This window comes from Numenius arquata, chromosome 10 (assembly GCF_964106895.1).
Source record: "Numenius arquata chromosome 10, bNumArq3.hap1.1, whole genome shotgun sequence".
Taxonomy (NCBI): domain Eukaryota; kingdom Metazoa; phylum Chordata; class Aves; order Charadriiformes; family Scolopacidae; genus Numenius; species Numenius arquata.
This window is the reverse complement of record NC_133585.1, coordinates 41604879-41623576: the sequence shown is the minus strand read 5'-3', so window position 1 is coordinate 41623576 and position 18698 is coordinate 41604879. Positions and strand designations below refer to the sequence as shown.

The window sequence follows — 18698 nt, the reverse complement described above, 5'->3', positions numbered from 1 at the left end:
TGTATTTTACGGTACCATTTCTAAAGGCCCAGTGAGTTACAGCGTGTACTCACCACAGCAGGGATTCTTCTAGGGAGAGAGAAGATCCCCCAGAGTAAAACAGTAACAGAGTGAAGTATAAAACAGAAACAATGATTCCAATTTCTTTTTTACATACTTCAACACCTATGGGTGAAAATGCCATATTAAGAGCAAGGCAATACTTTATATGCGTGGTTAACAAGGACGCACAGATATTCTCCACCTAACCTGGCAACGTTTAACATAGAAATAGTAATCTGTTAAAATCATAAACGACTGCAGTATTGCAGATGCAGCAAAACAGCCCCGCAGCTTCTAGGAGGTGCAGCGGGAAGGTGAACACAACGGAGGAAAGGCGGCAGATTTCTCACAATCTTTCTGCCCCCCCCCCCCGCCCCGATTCAGACAGAGTGTTCCAGCAACACATCACATGTATACAGAAGGCAAGGGTAGTACCCAAGAGCTTTAACACAAGTAGGCAAGAGATCCCGGGGCAGCGCCAAGGTCACAGAGGTGACAGAGTGCACCCTCGTTATTTCCTTGCTCTGGCAAGGTTTGCCGTCTGGACTTCAAGCGCTGTATTTCAGCCTTACCTACCCACCTGTCTTTGCTGAGGCGGTGCTGGACCACGGGAGAGAGAATGAACCCCGAGGTCTGTGTTTCACGGTCAGCAAAAATGACTCACACGCATATTCGACCACCAAAAATTTATTTCTTTTATAAAAACACCCTGAGGCGGGGGAAGAGGGGGACAGGTCGCTCCCTTACCCCACCGGCGGCGGCTGACCTCCCTTGGCAGCCCAGCCCTGACACCGGGGGACACCGGCAGTGGTGGCGGCGGCGGGGCCCGGAGGAGTAAGGGTAATGAAGGAAAAAGCCCCAAACCGGATCACGGTCCCGCCAGGGGCGGCGAGCACCCCGAGAGGAGCCGCTCTCCTTCCCTCCCTCAGGCCTGAGGGAAGAAACCACAATGGCGGGGCTCGCCCAGACCCAGCCCTAGCCCTAGCCCCAGGCCCAGGCCCAGGCCCAGGCCGCGGAGGCCCCATGCGGGCCCGGCGGCCCTGCAGCCCCTCAGCCACCCCTGCGCTGGTGGGGCCGGGCTGGGCCTGCGCGGCCGGCGGTGGCGGCGCCTGAGGTGTCCCTCGCCCATTCGCCGGCGGGGCGGGGAGGCGGTGGGGCGGGCGGGATCCGCGCTGGCCTCCGCCCCCCGGGGGAAGGGAGGAGCCGGGGCCGGCCTCGCTCGGCGTCCCCGGGATGAAACAACCGCCTCAGCCCCGCGGCGGCCCTTTAAATAGCCGCCGCTGCCGCCGCCTCGCTCGTAGCGGAGCGTCGCCCTGAGCCTGCCGAGCATCCTCGCCTCCAGCTCGATCTGCGGCGGTGGGGCGGGACCGCGCCTCACCCTCAGTAAGTCTCCGGGCTGCGGCTTCGGCGCCGGCTGCGGGTCCCCCCGCTGCTTTCCCTGGGGGCTCCTCGGGTGGCGGCGGCCTTTCCCGCCTCCTCTCAGAGCGCGGGGCCGGGTTGCGGCCAGGGAAGCCGCTCTCCGCCGCTCCCGGGGATGTAGCCCGTGGGGAGGTGGGAAGCGGGGTGGGCTGCCGGCCCGCTCCCTCCACCGGGGAGGAGGAGGCGGTGGTGGGGGTCGCGGCCTCCGCGCCTTCTCGGCCGAGGAGCTCCGGAGAGATGGTGGGAGTCGGGCCCGGCCCGGGGGTCGCGGCCTGGCGGGGCTCTGCCGGCGGCGGGGGCTGAGGCCGTGCCTCCCCCGGGGTACGCGGCGCCTGCGGCAGGGGTCTCCGCTCCTGCCGGGGGCTGTCGTGGCATCGGCAGTTCCTCGGGCGGAGGGGGTGGTGTTTATGCTGGCAGGCTTCAAAGCCACCACAGAAAACGCTTCCTCTGTGGTCTGTCTGTGTGTGTGTGCTGGCGCTCCTGGAGCAGGGCAGGCTCCAAAGCCTTCCCGGGCAGGAGAGAGCAGTTACAGTTCATTTCAAGAGATCACCTGTAAAAAAACCCAAAACCCAAGTGTTTCTCTCTGTGGCAGCATAATAAAAATTCCCATCGATTTCCTTAAATTGTTGGCAAGTATTTTCATTTATAACTCCTGATTCTCCTTTTTCCTCCTCCTCTTACTAGAGCAACCATGTTTGAAATTAAGAAGATCTGCTGCATCGGTGCTGGTTATGTTGGTGGGCCAACCTGTAGCGTTATTGCACAGATGTGTCCTAACATCAAGGTTACCGTTGTGGATGTCAATGAGGCCAGGATCAATGCCTGGAATTCAGATACACTCCCAATCTATGAGGTAAATGTGTCTCACTGTTGTCTCTTCTTCCAGCCCGTGTTGCATTTGCTTCCCTCCCACCACATGGTATTTCCACATGGCCCACTTCTGAAGCTTAATAAGTATAGCACTGTGATGTCCTTCAAAAAGAGTATTCTGGGACAGCTGCTTGTCACTACTGCTCATTAAACCAGATTTTTGAAATTACCTGCCTGCACCAGATTTAATAAATTTTTAGGGGTTATATATGAAGGGCCTAATGAGGAAAAATGTAATTATATATATAGTGAATTGTGCTAAATCATGCTTTCTTTTGAGACCCATTTTCATCACAATGTAGTCCTCTTACTCAGTTATAGATATTATCTGCTGTGTTGTAGCATAATATGCATGTGTAATACTGGGTGGTAAGCTTTATTCCCATTCTGAATACTGCCAAAATCCAATCTGCGCTGCCCATTTTAACCATGTTGTAAGATGTAGACAGTCATGTTCCTGATTCACTTGTACCAAAAAGCTCCAGTCTGGCCTGAGAAGACTAGGCTGGATAAAAATTATTTTTAAATGTATCATGCTGTCACTCCTTCATTACAAAATGACTTTAATTTTAAGATATATAAAGCCTTTTTCTACTTTGCTTCTCTTAGCACTTGTTATTTTTTACTCTCTTTTACCCTTAAAGAATAGGTCTCTTTTCTTTCCTTCATTCTTTTCTGAGAGACAATCTTTATAGGTTTGGGTTCTTTTCTTTAATGGAAGTGAAAATTTATCTCTACTTGGCTCCCAAGACAAGGGTTGTTGCCTAGTACTAACAGTTACTTTTGCTATAAGAAGTCTTCTGAATTCAGTCTGTGCTGTGTGAGATCGTGAAAGCAAGTACTTTGTTTTCTATAAACACTTAGACTGAATGAGTTAAAGTAGAGCTAGTCTTGGCATGTCTTTGGTTTTTTTTTTAAAAAAAAACAACACCCCAAACTCAAAACATCTGTTTCCTGGAATGGTGTCCTTTACTTACAAAGAATGTACAAAAACTGCCAAGCATTAGTTCAGACAGTTGTAAAATTGAGTTGTTGCGCAGTGAGGGGGTTTTGTATCTTTTGGGTTGGGTTTTTTTCTTTCCAGTGTCAGAAATTGTCTAGTGGGCTGCCTTTCTGTTTGCATCCCAGTAAGACCTTAGCTGGAACATTTTATGGGTTATAACACGTGTTATTCTGCCTGTGCTGACCTTTGTTTTCTTTTTAAGTAGGTATTTGGTATAAAATGAGACAGCAAAAATGTCTTGCATAAGAGAGGTTCTGCTTTGTTTTTCTCTTTCGCCCTTTGGTGAACCTTTACCTTTCTGGCACTTACTCAAATATTTCATGTCATGATAGGCGTCTCTCAGGTTGGAGGTCCGATTGCCAGGTTACAGTGTATTACTTTATTTTTCAAACAAAAAGTAAAGGCTTCTTTTATCTATGACAACTGTATGTTAGTTAAATAATTTTGTAGGCCATTCTAATACAGAGGATTGCTCATGTACACATGGCCTCCTGCTCCTCTAGTCTGAGTGGAGGTGTTAAAAGAAGGGAAGGTGTTCTGGCATAGTATGTGTCTCTGGAAAAAAATCTCATCAAGTTGTGCCTCTGATTCTTTCACGCTGCAGGTGTGGTTCCATGATAAGTTTAATCTGATCCAAACATGAGTCCTTGTCAAAAGGAGTGGTCTGTCTTTCTTGCATGTCTCTGCTGCCTTTCTTTCACTGGATCTGGGCTTGCTGATCTGGTGGAGGGCTTCTTTATAGTTGCATTTTTTTGGTGCTGACTCAGTTTTAGATCTGGCGTAGGGGAGATCATGGAATGTGCAGCTGAGGGAAGAGGTGGTCCCAACTCTCCTTTATTTCCAGCCCAGGGAATATTGTAAGACTTTACTTCTTGAACCTACTTCACATCACTCTACAGATATTTCTTTAATTGTTGCTCATGGTAATAGAATTGAGCACAGGAATAACTGGAGCCTAAAATCTGGTTGTGCAAATAACAATTCAGTGTGGCTGAAAACTTCAAGACAGCATTTTGAGTGTTTTGAGTAAAGAAAGGATTTTAATTTTTTTATATGTAAATCTACAGAAGCCTTACTTTATATCTGGCAGACTGAAAACATACCACACTGAAGAGAAAGAAAGCTTTCTGTATCTGAAATGATAAGCTGTTTTGACGTGTAGTTTACTGTTCTTATAACTGCATTAACCTTAACTGCTTTTTTTTTTTCTGCTTTTTTTTCAGCCGGGGTTAAAAGAAGTGGTAGAGTCCTGTCGAGGAAGAAACCTCTTCTTTTCTACCAGTATTGATGATGCCATTAGAGAAGCTGATCTTGTATTTATTTCTGTAAGTTTAGGGAGGGAAGGTAGTTGTGTGTGTTTTGTATTTTATTTTTCTTTTATTTCTTATCAAATTATTATATTGCTCTTATGTTAGGCAGAGGCCTTTGTTTTGTCATATAGATTCAGTTAGCAATGTCATGTCACTGTGTTGCAGTTTTTCCCCTTGTCATTCTGTGTACTGGGGGAAAAGTGTTAAGTAAGCTTTTTATTTTATTTTTATCTTTTTCTTATAGCCAACAGAATGTTTGACAAATGAACAGGCTCTAAATCAAAGTTACAATGTTAATGTTTAGCATGGTTAGATGCATGAGGTCTTAAGGCAAAATATAGTGCAGATCTGTCATTGCAGTGTACTACTGAAATCCATGGGACTTGAATAATGTTAATACAGTTCCTAGATAAGGAGGCAAAATCATATATTGATTATTGCGTTACAAAGGTGACTTACCTTTAGAAGCTTTATTTAAAAAAGTGTATTAGTGGAAGAGGGGCTGGCTTTAATATTTTCTAGCTTTAATATTTCTAAGCTGTTGACACCACTAGGAAGAGGATCCAGTCAAATCTAAACAGTGTGACATTTTGTAGTCTAGAAGGCTGTTCCTAATGCAGAATCTAAAATAATTGATTGCTATTCATCTTGGTAGGCCACAGTTTAGTTATTTTTGTTACTTATGTCCTCTTTCCTTGAGAGCTCCTCTTTGTTAGGGCACCTCAGTACAGAGCTCTCTTTCTGATAGTATTTTTCTCCATTCATTAGGTCTAAAATGAATTCTACTTGCCTGGATGACTGCCACTAACGCAGGCCATATATTGCCACCTGTCCTTGGCTTAAAACATGCTGTTGTATTTTACATGTTGTTGCCGTTTCTTCTTTCAGTTTGTAATGAAAAGGACCCTCTGTCTTAATCTAAATGTGTTTTCCCTCATGTTGCCTTTTCTGTGTGCTTCAGTATAGCAACTTTCAGCAGCTCTACACTTAGGTTTTACTGCAAAGTGGGTTTAAACAGTAACTGCATTACTAGCTGCAAGATTCTTATAATGTGAATTTTTGCACTCCTGATGTGGGACAGGGGAAAAAAAAAGGTGGCTGGCTGTAATCATGAAGAAATTACTGGTGTTTCCAGAATAAAGACTCAGTTTCATTGAAGGATGCAGAGCTGCTATGAATTGCTCTTGTTTAAATTCTATTTGAATAGGGGCCAATAAGCTTTCTTTAGAAGACAAAATGGGTAATTGAGAAAGCCAATAGCTGTTCATCTGATATGGTAACTAGAATAATTCTGGGGTAGGAGCAAGCTGGACTCTGGGAAAGAAAATATCTGTCATTCTTAACAATTTCACCTCATCAGTAGCTCTTGTGTTGGGACTTGTGACATTTCTTCCACCTCTGTGTATTTGTAACTAGGTTAACACGCCAACAAAGACCTATGGCATGGGAAAAGGCCGAGCAGCTGATCTGAAATACATTGAAGCTTGTGCTAGACGAATTGTACAAAACTCAAATGGCTATAAAATTGTCACAGAGAAAAGCACAGTTCCAGTACGTGCTGCAGAGAGCATTCGTCGAATATTTGATGCTAATACTAAGCCTAACTTGGATTTGCAGGTAAGCATAAGCTTTGAGTTGTGTATTTAAAGGCTGGTTGTTGCTTTTGGCTTCTATCTGTTGTTCTTTATTTCTGTGCTTGTAGGTGCTGTCTAACCCAGAGTTCCTTGCAGAAGGAACAGCCATCAAGGACCTGAAGAACCCAGACAGAGTGCTCATTGGTGGAGATGATTCTCCAGAAGGACAGAAAGCTGTCCGTGCTCTTTGTGCTGTTTATGAGCACTGGGTGCCCAAAGAAAAAATCCTCACAACCAATACCTGGTCATCAGAACTTTCTAAACTGGTCAGTGTCACTTACTGCTGTTGTTTGCTATGAGGAAAGGGTGTAAGCAAGACAGAGCTCAGAAGCATAAGCTCACTGACAGTGAGTGATGCAGCAAGGAAAGACAGACAAGGCTGGGAGGACCCAGTGTATATGTCAAAGGATATTAATCTTTTCCAGTTATCTCCGTTGGGCTAATAGATGGTATCAGCTTTCCATGAAATCCTTTTCTCGATTTTATTGCTGTGTTATTTATTACCAAGAGTAAACTTCTAGTGCTGAAGCAACTGGTTACCATCATAAAGCATTTCAAGCTCTGCAAGTTAAGCATTACACTATTTTGCTTAGGTCCCATTAGCTGGCATTTATGTATTAAACTAGTTATGTTACCATTTTGTATCTCAACAGAGTTAGTTACATAGATACTAAAGTAATCCTTCCGATAGTAACTCCCTTTGATCTGTGGGCATCTTGGTTTCTGAAAGAGTCAAGCTCTCTTTACTATGTGGTTTGTTTTTTTATTATTATTTATAGGCAGCTAATGCTTTCCTTGCCCAAAGAATCAGCAGCATTAACTCAATCAGTGCTCTGTGTGAAGCTACAGGAGCAGATGTTGAAGAAGTAGCAAGAGCTATTGGAACAGACCAAAGAATTGGAAATAAGTTTCTCAAAGCCAGTGTTGGTAAATAAAAAATCCTTTTCATTTTTTATTCTGGGCTTCTGTTTAGTACTGCAATGGGTCTCCTAGGAGTGTTCTGAAGTGATCTGATACTCTAAAATCTTCTACAGCATGAGTGTGCAAAAAATATTACTCTGGAGTACTAGCATAAATCAGTTTTTTCTGGTAAAAACCTAGGATTGAGGTTGCTCTAGACCCTGGCAATCTGAAACCTGAGAGTTCAGAGTGCATGGTTTATCCTGCCTGGGACAATGGAAAGAAGAGTTGCAACTTTAATTTTCTGAAGCATGACTGGTGATAGTGCTCTGTAAGATGTCTTCCCAGCTGTAACTGCTGCAATTTTGTTCAGGAGTTGCTGCCAGTGTCCTGAGGAACAGGATGCCTCGAGGTCAGAATGTGTGACAGCAACTTCTAATTTGTAGGATGAATTCAGTTGTTAAGATTTACTAGAGTAAGATGTAATAAAGTGGTGATCAGTACAACAAACTTTCAAACTTATGGAACAAGACTAAAGCTTTTCTATATGGCTACAGTCTTCATGATAGGAATAGAAAGTGTGACTTTAAAATAACTTATTAAATACAAGCTCTCCTAGAGTCTATGCAAGTGTGAAAAGCAGATAGCAAATACATTACCAAAATTCCTATTAGGTTATTATAATTCCTTCTGCAGTGTGTTGCTTCTGGGATCCTGAGCAAAGTTCTAGGGGTCAAGGATCCCTCTATTAATTATCTCAGTTCTCCCTTAGTCAGCTGTGGTGATCTTTGGTTCTCGGCAATTAAATCATCTGTTTGGAGGTGGAGGAGGAGAGACTCTAATTTTAACATACTTGTTCTGAGAAGTATTCATCTAAACCTCTAGGTGTGGGGAGAGCAAACCCAGGAACTTGTCCACTCACTTGTAATAGTAAAAAAACCTAGGGGCTATATTATTATTAACCCTGAGACTGGGTTCAAACTTCCATTGACTTCAGTGAGACCTGAAGCAGATTCTAGGGCTTCTGTAACTGACAAATTAGGTAGGTCCCGGAGTTGGATTTTGAGATTCTTAAGGTTTTCATTTGCTAGCAGTGAAATACTGGGAAAAATTATAATGCTCAATGATAATTATAATATCCATGATTGCCAAAAACTACTCTATCCCAAAGATTGGGTTAGAATGTTACCTTAGTCACCTGTAAAATAACCATTTTCTCTTTCAGGGTTTGGAGGTAGCTGTTTTCAGAAGGATGTCTTGAATTTAGTGTACCTCTGTGAGGCGCTGAACTTACCTGAAGTAGCCCGCTACTGGCAACAGGTACAAGTTGTTCTTCACTAATTATTTTGAGAGGATCCTGTTTCTTCAGCATTAAGCTTTCAGGCATTGAGTTTTTGAGCATTGTCCTTGTATAATCTGTTTCAGCTTTTAAGGAGCAGATATCTTAACAATTTACATCTTAGGGCCCTCAGCCTAACACTGGTATTTGATACTTGTGGGTGCTTAGGCTTTTTTTGGGGTGAATTAAGTTGTCTGGATCAAATGGGTTAGGAAGTTGTCTAGAAGTAGCAGTAGAAAATGTGAAGTACAAGCATGTCCAGAGTCCTGTCTTCCTCTTGCACTTGGTTATCTCTGTCCACTTTGAATTCAGAGCTTATATACTGTTCCTCTTGTGAAAGAACTCAGCAGAACTTTTTATTTATTTATTCTTTTAAAATATTTATTTATTCTTTTAAACTATAATAAACTATTTATTTATTCTTTTAAATAAACATGGTTGCTGCTGCTGTTCCCTGGTTAATGTTAGGAATGGTTGGGAAGGTGTGGATGCTCTCAGGCCTGGCATCAACACAGCAGCGCCAGGATGCTCAGTCTGTACTAGCAAGTGTTTCCCTACTAACCAGTGGAAGCAGCTTGCCCCTCTTCCCAGGCCTGACTGAGGAAGCAGCTTTAACATATGTGGTATGATCAAAAGAACAGCTTTATTGTCCTGATTTAGGCTGCGGTGATCAAGTACAAGGCTGCCTAGCAGATGCCCCCAGAATACCAAGTGTTTGATTTGCCTACCTTATTAGCAGCTTTCCCTTTTGCCAACCATCCTTTTGGCTAGCCTTTTTTCCCCATCACTTTTCCTCATCCCAGTCTGCTGCCAAATAAACAGCCTACCCATAATTACTTTTTCATCATTGGCCAGTTGTGCCACATCCACGCTGAAGTTCAGTATTTCCTCTACCATTGCCTAGGTGGTTGTGGCCACGTGGTACGTGTTGATGGGGTTATCTAGGCTCTATTTGCTTTGCAAGGTTCTATTCCCCAAAAAGTCCCTGTTATTCCCTTCCAATTACCTGAAGCTTGGCTGGATCTCACTAACAGCTCCTCCATAACTGCTTGTGAAACTCGGACATCCTTCAGTGTCTGAGTTTTCCATTGGTCATAGTGGTATCTGTGACTTTTGTCAGCTTCTTACATTCTCTGGTGGTGTCCAGTGGCTTTCTACATCCTGTTCAGATAGTACAGTCTCCAGCCAGGGGCTAGTCAGCAGCCTAGTTACTTACTTGCAACTGTAACTTTTACGTCAGTTGCTTGAGACAAGGAAAACATGGGGTTTATGCTGCCTGCCTCTGAAGAGATTCAGTTTGACATCTTCCTTAAAAAGTGTACTTTGCTAGGACAGTCTAGTCTATAGTGGAGAGGCTTGCAATCGCATCAGTGAAGCTGAGACTAACTACTGCACGAACCTTCTGCAAGCATCCAGGAGAGGATTGGTTCAGTGCAGAGCTTGGCTGTGTTGGCACAGTAGGAAGGAGGAGGAGCCCCAGGTTCTGATATTTGCTTCAGGAACTACTGCTTTTACTCAATGTAAGATGTAAGCAGACAACAGGCAATCCCTGGAGCTGCAGGAACTAACCATGTTCCCCCAGTGATAATCTGACAAATAAGGAAAAATTGTTACTGTCTTGACAGAGAGAAATTGGTTTGGCTTTATCCTTTGAGATCACAAAGGTCCTTCTCCAAATGCAACCTACTTGGTATCTTGGCAACCCAAAGGCATAGGAACATTTAAGCTTTGCTGTGTGGATGTGTTGTTTTTATTTAACAAAAGCCTAAAAGGTTGCATTGTTCATGTAAACAAGCTAGCTTAAAGTGCTTTAATGCTTTTATGCTCTCTTATTCAAGAGCAATGTGTTTCTGTGTGGCTTATTAAGCTGTGGACAAATCAGATAGAAGGGGTGCTGCAGAGTTAGGATAAGGCAAAGGGTGCTGTTCATGCAGTGCAACCCCTTACCTGCCCCTCTTGCTTCCTCACTGTCATCTTGCAGAGGTCTGTCTGCCCCAGCCCACACTGGTCAAGTCACATTACGCATATACATGTGCGCCTGTATAAACAACTGTGTGAACCCCTTCTTTGTGGCCCAAGCCCTGCACTATCAGCAGCTCATCCCAGTGCATGCACATGGGAGATCTCAGACCAGTCTGAGGGCAGGGTGCAAATTCTGGAGGATACGCTGATCAGAGCAGCCCCAGAATCCTAACTTTTATTTGCTCTGGCATTTAGACAGGACAGGGCTCTCTAATTCTGAAATCTTTATTACTTGAAAATATACCTGCAGAAAGAAACGTGTCCCTCTTACCTGGTCAACTGTTACCTTTGTTCCCCATCACCACTCTGAATTGCATAAATCTCATTACTTTTATTTCTTTCCACGGAATTGTCAGAGTTGGAAGGGACCTCTAGAGATCATCTAGTCCAACTCCCCTGCTAAAGCAGGATTGCCTAGAGCACATCACTCAGGACTGCATCCAGGCGGGTCTTGAAGATCTCCAGAGAAGGGGACTCCACGACCTCCCTGGGCAGCCTGTTCCAGGGCTCTGTCACCCTCACCGTAAAGAAGTTTTTCCTCATATTTGAATGGAACTTCCTATGTTCCAGCTTGTGCCTGTTGCCCCTCATCCTATCGCTGGAAACCACTGAAAAGACTCTGGCTCCATCATCCTTCAACCCACCCTTTAGGTACTTGTAAACATAGATACGGTCTCCCCTCAGCCTTCCCTTCTCCAGGCTAAAGAGCCCCAGCTCTTTGAGCCTTTCCTCGTAAAGGAGGTGCTCCAATCCCTTAATCATCTTAGTTGCCCTACGTTGGACTCTCTCCAGTAGTTCCCTGTCTCTCTTGAGCTGGGGAGCCCAGAACTGGATGCAGTATTCCAGTTGTGGCCTCACAAGTGCAGAGTAGAGGGGGAGAATGACCTCCCTTGACCTACTGGCCACACTCTTCCCTATGCAGCCCAGGATTCCATTTGCCCTCTTGGCAACACGGGCACATTGCTGGCTCATGGAAAGTTTGCTATCCACCAGGACTCCCAGATCCTTCTCCTCAGTAGTGCTTTCCAGAAGATCTACCCCTAACCTATATTGGTGCCTGGGGTTCTTCCTCCCCAGGTGCAGGACCCTACACTTCCCCTTGTTGAACCTCATTAGGTTCTTCTCTGCCCAGCTCTCTAGCCTGTCCAGGTCACGCTGGATGGCGGCACAGCCCTCTGGAGTGTCGGCCAGCCCTCCCAGTTTGGTATCATCAGCAAACTTGCTGAGGATACACTCTGTCCCCTCGTCCAGGTCACTGATGAATATGTTGAACAGGACTGGGCTGAGTATTGGCCCCTGGGGGACACTGCTGGTTACAGGCCTCCAACTTGACCCTGCTCCATTAATTACAACCCTCTGAGTTCTGTCACACAGCCAGCTCTCAATCCACCTTGTATAAACCTGGTTCACCAATATCCTTCTACTGTATAGTTTATACCTTATGTATAGGCTGCTGGTGTTAATTCTCGATTTGGGTTGAAAGCTTCAAAACAGAGGGAAGTATAGTTCTTTTCCAGTCCACACTGAACACTGGGGTGGGGGAACCTGTTCTTCTAGTGATCCAGTGCCCTGTGTGTGCGAAGGGCTGAGAGATCAAAGTATGAAGCAGGCTGAGAGGAAAGTACAGGAGCAATCAGACTGAGTGAACCCACTTTCATGTAATAACAGAAGTGGAGCACTTAAAAATCTGGTTTAATCACACTAGAGTTGTGCACTGAAATCTGTTAGTTTAGATTAAAAAGGATAAAAATGTTTTCACAGTTGTTCTACATGGCATGTAAGGAAGGGTAAGTCTGGCAATGGGGCGTCTATGTGACATCAAGTACTCTAACACTGAAACTGCTTTCCATGTTTCTGCCTAGACTACTATAAGCTGGGGTTTTTTTGAGTGTGTGTGTTTGTTGTTTTTTTTAAAAAAGTCGTACTGAAAAAGTCCTAGCCTTTGAACTAGGTAATGCAAGGTAGTATGTGTGCATATGCATTTACAGTCACTGGTTAAAATAGGAATTGTCTCAGAACTTGATAAATTAACTAATTTTCTTTGGATTACTTATGATACTGAGTAAAAATACTTAGCTTTCTTTTTTAGGCATCTGTTAAGTTTCTGTGTAGGTAGCTTGGCTTGATTGTTAATTGAATCTGTCTATAGTTTAAAATGGTTCCCTTCTGTACCATCACGTTTTATGTAATTTCAGGTAATAGACATGAATGATTATCAGAGAAGAAGATTTGCTTCCCGCATTATTGACAGCTTGTTCAATACAGTCACCGATAAAAAGATCGCTATTTTAGGGTTTGCCTTTAAAAAGGATACTGGGGACACAAGGTAAGAAAGCAAATTCAGTTCCCTAATGTGGATTCCCTGTACTCTTCATCAGCTAGGCAGCTAAACCTCCCAATTTAATTGTGTTAATAAAAACAGATCAGATACAGAACCCTTAATCTCCTGTGACTGAATTGATTTGTAACAAGGATTAGTCTTTCTTAAACGGATGAGACAATTGATCTTGACCTCTACAACATACCTGAATCATTCAGAAGCTAGAGCAGGTAACTAGAAGAATAGAATATTTTCAGTTGGAAGCTCCTGGCTGCTTCAGGGCTGATCAAAAGTTAAAGCATATTCCTCAGGGCATTGTCCAAATTTGTCTTAAACACTGACAGGCTTGGGGCACCAATTAAGTCCTTGTTAAGTTGTATAAGCAAAGATAGATTTTGACAGAGTCCTTCCATTTTCCACAAGAGAAGAACACAAACATTTTTGCAACTGACTCTAAATTGCTATGTGAAGCCAAAGTTTCAGCTTTATTTCCCAAATGTGATTAATTCTGTTTTCCTGTGAAGCTCAAACTTTATACCACTCTCTCCAACTGCAGTTTATGGGGAATGCTTGTAAGATGGATGCCTTGCTAATTATGGTCTATAGGAGTCCTGGGGCTTGGTATCTCTCTTGCATGATTCAGCAAGAGAGATGTAAACTTGTTTTTCATATTACTTTCCTTGGCCTCCCTGAAGATTTCAAGTGTGCTGCTGGCATGGATTACCACTAAGATGTTTAACATAAAGCTGGTATAAAAGCTCTGGCATGGCATATCATGACACTCAGGGACTTTCGTTACTTAGAACATGCCATCTGGTTCTCTAACTGATTGATTCCCTTCCCTAGAGAGTCATCCAGTATCTACATTAGCAAGTATTTAATGGATGAAGGAGCAAAGCTCCATATCTATGATCCTAAAGTACCTAAGGAACAAATCATCTTGGATCTCTCACATCCAGGTGTTTCAGAAGATAACCAAGGTAAGAATGCTCATGTAAAGCCTATTCCCCAGACCCCCCAAAGAAGAAAAAACCCACCCTATTTTCAAAATACACAAGATATTAAATACAATAAATTGATTTTCTGGTTTTCACCATGGCAATGATGTGCTGCTGGCTACACTTACCAGAGGATTGTCATAGCTCAGAGGATTACTGTAACTCTTCCCCCTTTCCCCATAGCTTTTATAGATAAATGCTAATTCTGTACTATTGTATCTTTCTTTTGATAAATATTCATTTGAATACATGCAAAGAATTTTCTCTCTGCATAATTAAAAGGAAGAGAGAAAAATATCTAGAAGTCAGAAAGACTAGTGTTGCTGTGTCAGTTCCTTGGTGTCCTGAGTCCTATCTTGCTTGCGTATGTGAAGTAGAAATAAAGAAATAAGCCTGGAATTCACTATGGAGTATTCTCTCCTCCCCCATAGCACTTCCAAATTCATCTGTTCCCTTAAATTCAGGAAGACTTTGCAGTAATCATCAATGACTAGAAATTTCTTGGGAAGAAGCAGGGGGTATTTGGGATCTCTGTTTCCTTTCCTTATTGGGGAGGGGACTAGAGGTGAAGACAACGGAGGAATGAGCTGTGACAAAGAAGAGTGAAGGGTGTACCCTATTTGATATGCCCTTGAATGGGAGAGGAATGGGAGGGCTGCCTCTAGGCAGCTGCTGAGGCAGTCAAGGGATGAAGGCAGCCCCTAGTGAGACATGTATCTTCTCTCGTGTGAACTGAGTGTTAAACAGGAACCGTGATGTGCTGCTGTTGTACCGGCAGTGACCTTTGTGAGAATTGACATTTGAACACTCCACAGTAACTTTGAATTCTAGAGATGCTCTTGACTGTTTAAATCAAACTTGAATGCTTAACTTCAAACTTTTTAGTGCCGTGACTCCATTCAGATGCCAGGTACAAGCTGCTTTCATTTAAATAAGTGAGATTAAAGTGACAAATGTCTTGACAGAAGACATCTCTAGATGAGTGACCTGAAACTCTCCTTGTTTGAGTAGGGCAAGGAAGGAGACAAGTTTGGCAGGAGTGTACTAGGGTGATGCTAAAGATGTGTGCAGAACAAAACTTTATTTTCCTTCTGTTACAGTGTCTCGGTTGGTCACTATAAGTAAAGATCCCTATGAAGCCTGTGATGGAGCTCATGCCCTTGTAATTTGCACTGAATGGGACATGTTTAAGGTAAAAATGCTATTTTAAAATTCAACTAAAATAAAAAGAGGGAGTGTTATGCTATTTACCTATTCTGTCTACTCCTTTACAGGAGCTGGATTATGAACGTATTCATAAGAAGATGCTGAAGCCTGCATTTATCTTTGATGGCAGGAGAGTTCTAGATGATCTTCACAATGAGCTACAAGTGATTGGCTTCCAGGTAATCAGCTGGGTGATGCTGCTTCTTATGTTCCTTTCCTTCTGCTCTCTCTTCCCTCTTGCTTTTGCTCTTCAATGACTGAGTAGCAAGGGGGAAAAAAAAAAAGCCTTGTCAGGTCAGGTGAGGATTTAAATCTAAAATAATCTGTACTTAAGTCTCTTCACTAGTGCTGTCTTCCTCTACTACCTTCCTATTTTCATAGGCAGATGCTCTGTTAAAATCCAAGCTACGTCAGCCTATGCCATTCAGGAGTGTATATAACATTCAGCAGTGTAAGTGCCTTGAAGCACTTCTAGTATAGACAGAATTTGACTAACACTAAAATCACCTGAGTAATCTGATAGAAGCATCTCAGCCAGGCCCAATCACAGCAAAATCTACATGCCAGATCAGATGTTTCGGTTGTGTTTCATTCTGTGTACTCCTAAGTACTGTGATTACTTGCACAATGGCCATAGACTTTGTTTTGCTGCTTTTCCCCTGCTTAAACTATGCATGATTATTACACTGTTTGTGAACAGGCTTGTAGAAATTGCTTTAACCAGTCAATTGAAGCTGTTATGGGCAAATACAGTACATATAGCTAACATAACTACTTGGTTACATCAGCATGCTCCGGAAAGAGCTGTTTAAACAGTCAGTTCAAATGTGTGTCTAGAATATATTAATTAAATTTATCTTAAACTTATTACTTAAGATAATTTAAACAGAAATATTTTGGCTTTTGGCACTCTGCATCTTACCTGTACTGGTTAAGAGGAAAGCTACAGCTTTCCTCACTGGGCACCTGAACTAGCTGGTACTTTGTCCTCCACACATCCTGTCCCTAGTGATTTACAGTAGTCTGACCTAAAAATTAGGGGAATCTGTCTTACTGTTTGAATTTTGCAGTATCGCACTTAAATGTGTGTCAGCTTTGTTACATACTTTCTTTTATCTGGAGTTTGCTGCCTTTAGCCTTTCAGAGTCCATTTCAAAAACATCCCAGTTGCTTCTGTCCTAATTTACTGGATATAAATCTTTAGACAAAGGAGGCCAAACCCACACTTTCTGAATACCCAGAAACATTTTATGGTATTTGTTCTGATAGTCCTATGGAAGCTGAGGCACATGAATGACCAAATTAGTAAGATGCAGCTTTAAATATGCAGAGCAGGCACCTGTGCAAAGATGTTTTTAAAAAACTCTTTGCAGTTCTAATCCCAGAAATTGTCCCTGGGCGAGCTGTGCTTTGTGCCTTGTATAATTCTAGTGTTCACGGAATGTAGTCAAGGTCCTGGACTTAGTTTGCAGATGCCTCATAGGCTGCCAGGACTCTGTTGGTTTGCCACACTCACTTCCTGAATGTGCTTTCTCTTTCAGATTGAAACAATTGGGAAGAAGGTGTCAGCCAAAAGAATTCCTTTTGCTTCTTCATGTGAAATTCCCAAGTTCAGCCTGCAGGACCCACCTGTCAAAAAGCCTAGAGTATAATGTTTAATAGGTACTGAAGGAATTCTGTGGACCTTCTTAGTGATAATAACTGTAAGCCTATGCTTTTTTTTAAGGAAAGATATTTTTCATAAACTAAAAACCAATTTTACACTAGAAATGGTACCTGGTACATGTGAATTCAGTCTATTTTCAAATCTATTTTTATAGCAATTTTTTTGGTTACTGAAAATGGTACAGACCTGTTTTTAATAATGAATCATCTTTCAAGTGGAAAAGTTACCTTCAAACTGCAGACTTCTGCTTCCAGAAATGTTCCTAAACTGCACTTTAAATGTTTCAAGTGATATGAAAGCAAAAGAAATAGAAACATCTTTTTACTTAAGTTCAGTTATGGGCAGTGATCAGGAATTTTGATCTCGCTGATTCTTCATTTTCTCCTTGGGTAATTCTTTGCCCGGTTAAATGCTTGCTCTAACTGGCACTGAAGTCAAAAGAGAAGTTCTAAGTGAATTTGATAGGATTTGGGTTGAGCCGGAAAACAGAGGTGACTGCAACAACAGTACCCTGATCCTGGCTGGGATCAGTGGGCGCTGGCGCAGTCTCAGCTGCATCTGTTGGGAGGCCAGATGGTTCTGCAGGTGTTGATCATGTAATTGGCAACAGTGGACCAGCACCTATGAACTGATCCACTGGCAGATGGTTACTTTTGACTCTTTGGTTGTCTTGCCTACATTCCATGTGCAGCCACAGAAATTATTGAACTAATCAGATTCCTGGGGCAAGTTTTTCCTAAGTTACAACAATACCACCCGTCTTCAGCAGAGGAGCGTTCGGCTTGTTTGAACATTGAATTGAAGCAGAATTACCCTAATTTGGTGTCAGTCCAAGTAGAAAGCAAATATTGGCTACAAAGCTACCTGATGGTTATCTTTTTCCTTCCTTTCTGCTTGTGTACTTCATCTGAAAGCAGCTTTCTTAATGAATCTGCAGAAATTATTCTCTGCTGTTAAGAAATCATTAAAAATAAAAATTCAGCCCCATGAGTTAGTCAGCTTGCTACCTCATTTAATTAGCATGAATGAATATTTCCTATGTTATTTTGATATTTTTTGCCTTTACTTAATATCTACTTGTTTTTATTATTCTCAATGGGCCAGTGCTATTAAAATCCTTGAGATGACGACAAAGTTTGCGTTTGGCTTGTTGCGTTGGGCTGTGAGATGGAGGGGAGGATACAGAAGGATGACTGTGAACAGGTTTCAGACTAGAAAGAATGTCTTAGTTGGATAATAGTAGTGTTGAGATGTTAGAGAATTATCCTGTAACTAGTCACACCATACCTTCTGAACCTATTCAACAGGTGTGCCTTTGAGTACGCTATATTAATAGTTAAGCAGAACACAAGATCAGCATTGTCTTGGTAATGAGTGCTATTATCAGAACTACTTACCCATGGAAACATAGATACAATTTAAGCTTTAGGGCAGATACTTGAAGTTTTAAGGAACTTTTGTAACAGTTTGGGTAGACGATACAAGACAGCGTTATCTGACTGAAACAGCTGGATCCTTGAACCAGATGCTTTCAGATTCTGCAGTTAATGGCTTCCACATAGGGACTTACGCAGCAATCACTCAGCACTTTGGGCAAATATGCCTTGGGCTTTTTGTCTCATCCCAAGATTCTTCTGTGAGAAGTACAATAGAAGCCACTCAAAGTGAGTGGGAGTCACGGAGGCTTAAAATCCAACTGTCATCTTTCATTATGCCATCTTCTCTTCCCGATTCACTAGTGCTGCTTTCACACAACACCCACAGAGCAGGGACAACCCTGTGACACTAGTTGTGGTGGTTGTAAGCACTGTACTCTGACTGGTAGATCACCCTGTTTCTGCAGGGTAGGCATCTTCTTGACTACCTCTGCCCCCGGAGCACCAGAGAGAGTGAGCTGGTCACTTCCTCTTGGGGATGAAGAAGAGGGTACTGACAAGTTGTGCTCGAAGGATCTCTAGCCCTGAACTAT

At 42.9% G+C, this 18698-nt stretch overlaps 1 protein-coding gene across 3 annotated transcripts; it reads left to right on the top strand.

Moving 5' to 3' along the window:
- The first annotated feature begins 1269 nt into the window (after positions 1–1269).
- On the top strand, positions 1270–17860 carry UGDH (UDP-glucose 6-dehydrogenase). 3 transcript variants are annotated; one of them, XM_074154642.1, is made up of 12 exons: positions 1270–1425; positions 2146–2314; positions 4558–4659; positions 6061–6261; positions 6347–6544; positions 7058–7205; positions 8404–8498; positions 12735–12865; positions 13706–13839; positions 14958–15049; positions 15132–15242; positions 16605–17860. In XM_074154642.1, exons 2-12 carry the CDS (start codon positions 2153–2155, stop codon positions 16713–16715), a joined length of 1485 nt encoding a protein of 494 aa, XP_074010743.1. In that variant the 5' UTR covers positions 1270–1425; positions 2146–2152; the 3' UTR covers positions 16716–17860. The 3 variants fall into 3 exon arrangements, with proteins under 3 accessions (XP_074010743.1, XP_074010745.1, XP_074010744.1); XM_074154644.1 differs by lacking the exon at positions 1270–1425 and having other exon boundaries at positions 2144–2314; XM_074154643.1 differs by lacking the exons at positions 1270–1425; positions 6061–6261 and having other exon boundaries at positions 2153–2314.
- The last annotated feature ends 838 nt before the right edge of the window (positions 17861–18698 follow it).